This window comes from Zingiber officinale, chromosome 7A, assembly GCF_018446385.1.
Source record: "Zingiber officinale cultivar Zhangliang chromosome 7A, Zo_v1.1, whole genome shotgun sequence".
NCBI lineage: Eukaryota > Viridiplantae > Streptophyta > Magnoliopsida > Zingiberales > Zingiberaceae > Zingiber > Zingiber officinale.
The window spans coordinates 94,727,221-94,737,759 of record NC_055998.1 but is presented as its reverse complement, the minus strand read 5'-3'; the positions used below and the strand labels follow the sequence as shown (position 1 = coordinate 94,737,759).

Here is a 10,539-nt window from a genome sequence, read left to right as displayed (position 1 = left end):
CAATATTGGCGGAGTTTGAAAATTTTAGAAAGTTGGTTTCTCCACCATAAATGTCATTTATATTTTTTGATTTATTTTAATGACCGATAGAAAAGGGTCCTAGATATGGTTGGATTAAAGGATCATCAATGAGGATGTTCTAATAATGCTTTGTAGATTTTATTTAAAATTTGTATTATTTAATGATGCCATGTGAATTACTAGAAAGATGTGAAGTATATGGTTAATCCAATAATAAAAGTTTTATATGGAAATGAAAACATATTATCATAAAACAAAAGATATTTTTTCTTTCTAAAAACATTTGATTCGAAACTATTATATGTCCAAGACAACTCTTAAATTAGTCGGATAATAACAATTAGATATCTAATTTAAAAATAAAATAAAATAAAATATAAGATATATTTTTTAAAATACGTGATTTAATAAATATGAAAAATATAATGTGTGATTTAAGTATTAACGAAACTTCGATAGGTTCGGTAGTCGATAAATAAATATGTACTTTTAAATTGTGTACATGGGAAAAAAATGACTGATACTCTTTGCGCAGTTAAAATTAATTCACGGTATTTATTGGAATGCTTACTATAAAAACGTAAGGATTAGATGGCCTCGATGCTTCCCTCTGTTTCCTTTCTTGATTGCTCTGCTTCGTCCCATGGCCCCGCCGCAGCTGTCGCCGGAGGAGGAGGAGCAGGAGTGCTCCCGGGCGTTCCATCTCTCCTACGCCGCCGCCCTTCCCATGGTTCTCAAGACGGCCATCGAGCTCGGCCTCCTCGAGATGCTGGTCGAAGCAGGACCGACGTCTGTGCTGAGCTCTGAGGAGCTCGCGGCCCGCTTGCCGACCACCAACCCGGCGGCGGCGGACATGGTCGAGCGCATCCTCCGATTGCTCGCAGCGAATGCCATCGTCGGCTGCGCCACAGACTGTGGCCGCCGGAAGTACTCCGCCGCGCCCATTTGCAAGTATTTGGTGCAGAACGACGACGGCGGCACGGTGGCCAATCTAGTTCTGCTTCATCAGGATCAAGTCTTGATCGACATGTGGTACGATATATAATTTGCAGAAAATTTTCATTTTTCTGACTCTCTTTCACCCCTTGTAGTTTACCCTGCATAATTTACAAAGTAAAAAATAAAATAAAATAAAATAAAACCATGGAGTACGTTGTTCCGGCAGTGCCGGAAGCAACTCCAGAAGCCATATCCATTTTCCAGTTGGACCTGTGCATGGCGGCCTACACCGTGGGTGGAAAAGAGAGAACAGAGGAGGAGTTCAAGGCACTGGCGAAGGACTCAGGATTCCATGGTTTCAACGCACTTTCTGTGTTCGCCGGCACTTGGGTATTGGAGTTCATCAAGTAGATCAGTTGTTCTTGCCGATTGCTTTCCAATAAGAATTCCATGGATGATCATGACTACTGTTTAAGAAATGAATTTGGGGGATTTAGTGTTAAAATCATACATTTTATTTAGCAGTTATTTGTCTTGAATGTTCAATTGAACCGAGTGATTTTTTTTTAGTTGGCTGATTTTTTTAAGTGGTTTAATAATAATTATAATTATAGATTCGGTCTGAAATTGATGCAAGTTGAACGACCAGTCAGTTGACTTCAAGATTGATCGCAAACAGACCTCAAAATGGGAACGCAAAGGAGGAGAGAGAGAGAGAGCGTGTTAGTAAATAGGCCATGGTAATTCGGTGCAGCCAATCTGACTCGCAAGTCAGAGGATGGAAAAAGTGGAGACGAACAATAATAGAAATTAAGAAGCATGCTTAAATCACTGGTGAGAGGGGCTTCTTTTTAAATACCTAATAATAACCTCATTATTTAGGCACATGTTGTATTTATACTGTATCAATACTTTCATTTGCCACCATTTGTTACCCATATCTTGTAACTACGTAGTTCTCTGATAACTCCACGTCCTGTTTTTTTTAGAGAGGGGGCCTTAGAGTCGGGAGGATCCGATCAAAAAACTATAGAAGAATTTTTCAGTCAGATGTTGGAGTTGGAGGGAGCAAAGCTTTAGGGAATTGGTGGAATCCAACCGGAAGAGCATCTCATAGCGGAGTACTAAGGAAGCATGACCTTTGGGATCGGGGATGTTCGATTGACTGGTGACTTCGAATGGTCCAATCAAGGCACTAAGTGGAGGGTGATAGAATTTGAGTTTTCTCTTAATCGTATGAATTCTAGAAATGAAATAAGAACTCGAATCGGAAAAATACAAGATATGATCTAGTTTCATAAAAAAACATGACATAATATATAAGCATAAATAAAAATGACAAGGAACATAATTGAAGAGTCATTCTCCTTATCCTTTAGGGTGTGTTTGGTTCAAATTATCATGTATAACCTTGATTATGTGATTACCAAGTAATTACATAACCAAAGTTATGCGGAATAAAATATAACCAAATGTTGTTCGGTTCAACTTAGGTAATGCAACCAAAACTTATTTGTTTAAAAATTTTAACAAATAACCTATTTTAATATTTTACTATATTATCTTTAGTTAAAAACCAACTATATTATTATTATTATTATTATTATTATTATTATTATTATTATTTAAACTCTATAATTTTTTATTTTTTCTTTTTCATGTTTTTATTTCTTTTTTCCATTTTTTTAATCATTTTTATTTTTTAAATTTTTTTAAAAATTTTATTTTTTAAAATTTTTATTTTTTAATGTTTTTTATTTTTTATTTTTTTTAAATTTTTTACGTTTTTTAAATTTTTTTTTACATTTTTTCTATTTTTTTATTTTTTTTTATTTTTCCCCATTTTTTTATTATTTTAAATTTTTTTAATGTATTTCCTATTTTCAATATTTTTTTTAATGTTTTTTACATTTTTTTATTTTTTAAAAAGTTTTTTATTTTATTTTTTATATTTTTCTTTATATTTTCTTTTTTATCATATTTTTCTCTTATTTGAGGTTATTTTGGATAAAAAATTTTTGTTAACCTCGGAATCAAAAAAAACCTGAGTTTTTTTTTTGAGGTTTTCTGATTCTGGATTGTATGCTCCTTTTGCTAACGTGTCGGGCATGGAACATTACTCGGGAATCATCGATTACCTAAACCAAACAAGGTTTTCGTTGATAACCTTGGATGAATAATTAAGGTTATCAAGGATAATCCCGAACTAAACGCACCCTTAGTGTCGTCTGGAAGATCTTGAGGAAGAAGAAGAAGCGGAAGCAAAATGAGAAAGATCTTCCAAGGGGCTTGAAGGTGAAGACGTCAAAAAATTTCTTATTAATGGAGAACAAAAAACTAGGTCAAGATATCCCTGAACCCTTGGGCACCTCCCTAATATATAGGAATATAATCCGTTATTAGATCATAGATAATAACAGATTGGACTAAAGGGTTCTACACATTGAAACCACATCTAATAAACCAAAATCTAATAACCTTAAGTTAGATCAGTTAACAGGTTTTGATATCAAAAGTCTCTTAAATCATATGTGAACCCACCTTAAGGGATATTAAATCCAACAATTTCTCACTTAGGCTACATGTGATTATAAACATCACATGAATATAACTTTAATTGATATTATACTTTATGGGTACAAGATATCCCTGTAAACAGTTTGATCCGTTAACTTCATTGGTATAAGACTAAAGAGGTCATAGCTATTGTATATAATTATAACAAGCTCCAACATTAATCATAATACCAATGTCATTAATGATATAGATTAAGATGTGGATGTGTAGAGTGAAAATTACATGAAATATAATTAATACCTATCAATTTTCAACTAGTCATATTTATAAATACCATATTCTAAACTATAATAACAAATCATGATCTAAACCTTATGAGTCCTAAATGAAATCTATGTCATATTTATAAATACCAAATACTAAACAGTAATAATAAATCATGATATTGTATTTTAGAGTGTCTAATAAATAAATAAAATCCTATAAATATTTTAAACTTTACAATAATCAAAATAAAATGCTTGTATTTATTATCAAATATAGAGAAATAAAATAAATACATACTCCCACTAGATGAGTTTTTCATCCATAAGAAGGACACTCATATCCACAACATGCGGATGAATCACCTTAGGCACCAATCCTTTAGTGAGTGGATCGGCCAACATGGAATTTGTGCTGATATGCTTTACCATGATTTGATAAGTCTGAACTCTTTCTTTAATCGTTAAAAACTAGATGTCAATATACTTGGATTTCGATGAACTGTGGTTGTTCTTGGCATAAAGTTCTGTGATTTTATTATCACAATAGATCCTTAGTGGCCTATCAATGCCATCAATGATTTGTAATACTGTAATGAAGTTCGGCAATCAAATTTCATGATTAAATGCTTTGTAGCATGCTACACACTCTTCCTCCATAATAAAAATGACTACTAGTGTCTGCTTAACGCCCTTCCAAGATATAGCCCCTCCAACAAGTATGAAAATATAGCCCGAAGTGGACCTCCTGCTATCCAATCATTTAGCAAAATCAGAGTCAAAATATCCATTCACCTCCAAGTGATCTGATTTCCAATACATGAGCATGTGTCTTTTAATTCTTTGTAAATACCGCATCACTCTCTTAAGCTTTCCAGTGAGATAATTTTGAGTTACTAACATATTTTCCTAACATCCCTACTATAAATGTTATATCTGGTCGAGTACAAACTTGCGTGTACATGAGACTTCTCACTGCTGATGCATATGAGAATCATTCCATCTCCTTTATTTCAAGTTCAAGTCGTGGACACTGTTGCAAGCTAAACTTGTTACCTCTTAACACAGGTGTGTCACTAGGTGTACAGTTCTATATACCATATCTTATAAGCACCTTTTCAATATAATCCTATTGTGAAAGTTTAAGAATTCCTCTTGAATGATCATGACAGATCTGTATACCTAAAATAAAAGATGCTTCACTAAGATCTTTTATTTTAAAATTACCAGATAGAAATGACTTGGTTTTATGCAACAGACCCTTATTATTACTCGTAAACAATATATCATCCATGTACAAAATAAGTATAACAAACTTACTCCCACTAAACGTGACATATATGCATTGATCAATGGGGTTCTTTTTAAATCCAAATGAGATTACCATCTGATCAAATTTTTGGTACCATTGACGGGACTCTTATTTTAAACTATAAAAATTGGCTTTTTAATCTATATATATACTAGGTGCTTTGAGTCATTAGACTCAGAGTTCTTTGGTTGAACCATATATATAAACTCTTCTATATCTCAATTGAGAAATGTAGTCTTTATGTACATTTGATGTAGCTCCAAATCATAATGAGCTATAAGTGCCATGATTACCCTAAGGGAGTCTTTTGTTAGCATAGGTGAGAAAGTCTCCTTGTAATCAATGTCTTCTTTCTGAGTGAATCCCTTGACAATAAGATAAGCCTTATACTTTTTGATATTGCCCCTTGAATCCCGCTTGATTTTAAATATCCATTTACAACTAATGGGCTTTCACCTTCAGATAATTTGACAAGTTCCTAAACATCATTGTTTACTATAGATTTCAATTCTTATTGCATGACATTAATCCATCTTTCAGGGTTAGAACATTATTTGACCTCTTGAAAAGATGCAGAATCATTTTCCAATCCTATATTAAAATCATGCTTTTAGAGATAAACATAATAATGAGAATTCATGGTTCTCAATTCCCTTGTGGATTTCCTTAAAGGCAGGATAATCATGCTCTTGTATTTGAGATTGTTGAGGTACTTGCTCATCAATATGAAGTAATATCTCAATTTCATTGGAAGACTCCTCCAATTATATTGAAGATATTATGGGAATATCTTCGTTTCACTGTGCTCATTGGATGTGAAATATCCAAAATGTGTGGTATGGTAATCATAACGATACTGATCGCACTAATATTAATGATAGGAGGACCGTCAATACTTTCCTCAAAAGACACTTCCTAATTTTATCACTCTCACTATCCTGAATGAATTTGATATTTCCTATTGTGAAGAAGGATCTTTTATAGGGATCATAAAATTTATATCCCCTAGGTTTCTCAGAGTAACCTATAAATTGCAGCTAATTGTTTTCGAGTCCAATTTCCTTTCGTTAAGCTTGTAATGTCTAGCCTTAGCTGGATAACTCTATACGTGTAAATGCCTAATGCTAGGCTTCATACCCGTCCACATTTCGAATGGGGTTTTAGTTACTTCCTTACTAAGAACTCTATTTAGTAAGTAAATTACAATTTTGAGTGTCTCACCTCATAAAGATTTTGATAGAGAAGTGAACGTTATCATACTTCTCACCATATCTTTGATGGTTTAATTACGATACTTGGCTACATCATTTTGACTGGGTGAACTAGGCATTACATACTGAGGTACAATCTCACCCTCAGTAAGGTAGTTCATAAAAGGTCCTGGACGTTGTTCACCTGATTCATCATATCGATTGTAATATTCACCTCCATGGTTGGATCAGACAACTTTAATTTTCTTACTTAGTCAAAGTTCAACTTCGTCTTTAAAAATTTTAAACATGTCCAAAGTTTACGACTTCTTATGAATAAGGTACAGATAGCCAAATTTGGAATAGTTGTCTATGGAACTAATAAAATATGTGTGTCCATTCTAAGATGACTTAGGGAATAATCCACAAATGTCTATATATATTAGCTCTAAAATGTCACTACAATGGCTAGCCCCCTTGTTCCTTCTGTTAGTGATCTTCCTCTTAAGACACTTTATTCAGACATCAAAGTCTGACATGTCAAGAGAATAAAAAATTACATATGATATTAACCTTTCTAGACATTTGATATGTGTTGGACCCCATGGTTGTTTTGATATAATCAACCAAGTTGGTTAAGTCCTGCTTTGTGTTTCATCCCTGTGTCTGAGTGTGCAGGAGCTTAAGAGCGCAGGAAATCGAGCGAAAGACGTAACTAGTGAGAAGGACGGCACGGGAAGGGAGCAGACAGGCTCGGTGCGTCCGAAGGATGAAAGAGCTGCGGAAGAGTACACCGGTGGGTGAGAAGAACGTGCACAGTGTTCGAGGGACGTAAAGCTGAGACAGAAGACTGCTCGAGGAGAAGGCCGGAAATTGGGTTCGGGTGAGCCCTATTTCAGTTGGTCGGAATCACTCAAAAGAATGGAACTTCGGAAGTCAAAGCAAAGAAGCAAGTTGGAAAAGCTGCCAGCTTGGAGGCGCCTCCATCAGGAATTGGAGGCGCCTCCAGCTTGAAGGCGCCTTCAGTCCTTGTTGAAGGCCCCTTCAACTAGGTCAAACTGACCATTTGCATTCAGATAGAGTTCTATCCGATCACTCACTTGGAGGCGCCTTGGACTTCTGTTGGAGGCGCCTTGGATCTTCGGGATAGACTTTACAGGGGCTATAAAAGGACCCCTGGACCTAGGAATTAATCATTAATTGTTCTTTCAACTTCCTAGCAACTTGTCTGAGCTTTCCATTGTGTAAAAGGCTTCTCCGCCTTCAGAGAAGGAGATCTTTTCAGAGCGCTTTTCTTCTGTCTTGTATTAACAATCATCTTAGTTGTAACCAAGTAAATAGCTGAGTCTCTTTTCGTTTCTGTTAATTTATTTGTTATTATTTACTATTGCACTATTTGAGTTGAAAGCACGAGGAGGGTATAGTTTTTATTTTTCAGAAGCAATTAACCCCCTCTTGCCGGCCTCCGCTGTACCTACAATTGGTATCAGAGCCAGACCGCCTCAGAAGGACTAACCGCCGACTGAAGCACAACGATCAAGACGATGGCCGGAGCAAATATTCATCCCCCGAAGTTCGACGGAGACTTCGCGACATGGAAATGTCGGATGAAGGTATTTTTTAAAACCGACTTCGATATTTTACTAATTATAAAATATGATTTTGATGTTCCGAAAGACAAAGAAGAGTATTAGTGGAGCAAGAAGGAGCAAGATGATTTTGTCGCCAACGGAAAGGCAGAGTTCCACCTACTCAGCATTCTGCCGCCCCAGGAGGTAAGTCGGATCGGAAGCTACGACTCCGCTAAAGACCTCTGGGAAAAATTCCTGGAGCTTCACGAAAGTACCTCGGAAGCGAAGCTAGCAAGACGCGACATTCTCCGAACTCAACTTACGAACCTCCGGATGAGCCAAGGCGAGAAGGTAGCATAACTCCAAGCAAGGATTAAGAAACTAATAATTCAACTAAGCAACCTTGGAGAAGAGGTAACGAACTGGGACTCGATCCGGTACGCGCTTAACGCCTTCCCCAGAACTCCAGAGTGGGCCTCCTTAGTAGATGTGTACTACATGTCTAAGGACTTCAAGGTAAGTACTTTAGAAAATTTATTTTCAACTTTTGAACTTCACGAATCTCGGATTGCAGAGCCCAATGAAGTGGAGAAAACAAGTCAGAACATTACCTTAAAGGCAAGAACAAATGATTCTGACTTCGAAGCCTCGATTGACCAATCGAAAGCGGCACTACTGGTAAAGCGTTTCAATAAGTTTTTTAATTCTAATAAATTTAGATCGCTGACTAAGAGGCATGAGCGAAAGAGAAGAACGGTTCGTTGCTACAACTGCAACGAAGAAGGGCACATCAAAGATGACTGCTCAAAATTAAAGAAAAAGGAGAAAGAAAAGGAAAAGATAAGGTACAAGAAACCAGAATCCTCTAAGCACAAAAACCTGAAGGCCACTTGGTCAGATTCATCTTCTTCCGAATCAGACGTCGAAGCCTTCTCCGGATTAGGGATGATGGCTAACCATCTTCCCGAAAATGAGTCAAGCTCAGAAATGAGCATAGATGAAGGGGGAGGAACATCATCAGAAGAAAGTAGCGATGAAGGGGGAGCATCACCAAGTCAGGTAAGTAAGGTACGTGCTCTAACCCCTACTCAGTCGTTTCAGTTTATCAAGTCTCTTTCCAAAGATTTATTTAAATTAGAAAAAGAGAATGCTGACCTAAATAGAATCTTAGATAAATTGAAATCAGAAAATGATAATTTAAAATTAGAAATTGAAAAATTGAAATTTGATGCATGTTTAAAAATAAATATTTTTTAGAAATCAAAACTTAAAATTTATGGAAAATTAAACTGGTATGTTAAACATCATCAAGGTCAACTTAGGAAAATTTCTAAAAATCATATACCCCCTAAGTTTCTGATTAATCCAGTAGGAAGGAACCTCTATTGGGTTCCAAAATCTGTGCTAAATTAATTTTTTTTAAATTAAGGCTTTGAGAAGAAAAATTAAACGTTAAAATTTTTTTATGAGGCTTTGTCTAATGAAGTGGTTGTTGCTCCAATAACCAAGAAGCCTAGTGGCTCGCCACAACCTAGAAGCTGAAATATTGAAATAAAATGTTTAATTAACTTTATGAAAAAGCATTAAAACTAGAATTAAATAATGCTTTGAAAGTTTTTCAAATATTTTCTTGGAAAATTCAAAAATTCATTTTACATAGAAATTATTTTGCAAAAATTCTAAAAATTCAATTTACTTAGAATTTTTTTTTCTGGAAAATTCTGAAAAGTCATTTAACTTAGAATTTATTTATTTTTTTAAAAAAAAGATCAAAAAATTCAGTTTACCTAGAATTTTTTTCTGGAATATTCTTTTCTCTTATTGTAACCCCATTTTTGCTGTGATCAAAGGGGGAGAGAAATGTACAAGTTTAGGGGGAGAGAATTTTGAATTTTTTTTATTTATTTGTTTTCAAAACTCTGAGTTTTAAAAATATTTTTAAAAAATTCTGTTTAAACTCTTAATTAAATAGCTGTAATTTTATTTATTGTAAATTTATGCTTAACATGTTAGTTTAGTAATTTTCTTTAAAAATTACTGTTTGTTTATTTTTATCCTAACTTGAACTTGGATTGATTCACATCAAAAAGGGGGAGATTGTTGGACCCTGTGGTTGTTTTGATGTGATCAACAAGTTGGTTAGGTCCTGCTTTGTGTTTCATCCCTGTGTCTAAGTGTGCAGGAGCTTAGGAGCACAGGAAGTTGAGCGGAATACGCAACTAGCGAGAAGGACGGCACGGGAAGGGAGCCGACGGGCTTGGTGCGTCCGAAGGACGAAAGAGCTGCGGAAGAGTACACCGGTGGGCGAGAAGAACATGCATGGTGTTCGAGGGACATAAAACTGGGATGGAAGACTGCTCGAGGAGAAGGCCGGAAATTGGGTTCGGGTGAGCCCTATTTCGGTTGGCCAGAATCAACCAAAAGAATGGAACTTCGGAAGTCGAAGCAAGCTGGAAAACCTGCCAGCTTGGAGGCGCCTCCATCAGGCATTGGAGGCGCCTCCAGCTTGAAGGCGCCTTCAGTCCTTGTTGAAGGAGCCTTCAACCAGGTCAAACTGACCGTTTGCATTCGGATAGAGTTCTATCCGATCACTCACTTGGAGGCGCCTTGGACCTTCGGGATAGACTTTCCAGGAGCTATAAAAAGATCCCTGGACCTAGGAATTAATCATCAATTGTTCTTTCAACTCTGTAGTCATTCCTAGCAACTTGTCTGAGCTTTCCATT

General features: G+C 35.8%; 1 protein-coding gene across 1 annotated transcript; it reads left to right on the top strand.

Annotated features, from left to right (window-relative positions):
- Nucleotides 1-664: 664 nt before the first annotated feature.
- On the top strand, nucleotides 665-1,066 carry LOC121999534 (caffeic acid 3-O-methyltransferase-like). The gene has a single exon (XM_042554201.1). The coding sequence runs from the start codon at nucleotides 665-667 to the stop codon at nucleotides 1,064-1,066; it is 402 nt and encodes a 133-aa protein (XP_042410135.1).
- The last annotated feature ends 9,473 nt before the right edge of the window (nucleotides 1,067-10,539 follow it).

Excerpts from the sequence above, each read along its gene's own strand:
- LOC121999534 (XM_042554201.1), top strand. The coding sequence starts at position 665 with ATGGCCCCGCCGCAGCTGTCGCCGGAGGAGGAGGAGCAGGAGTGCTCC.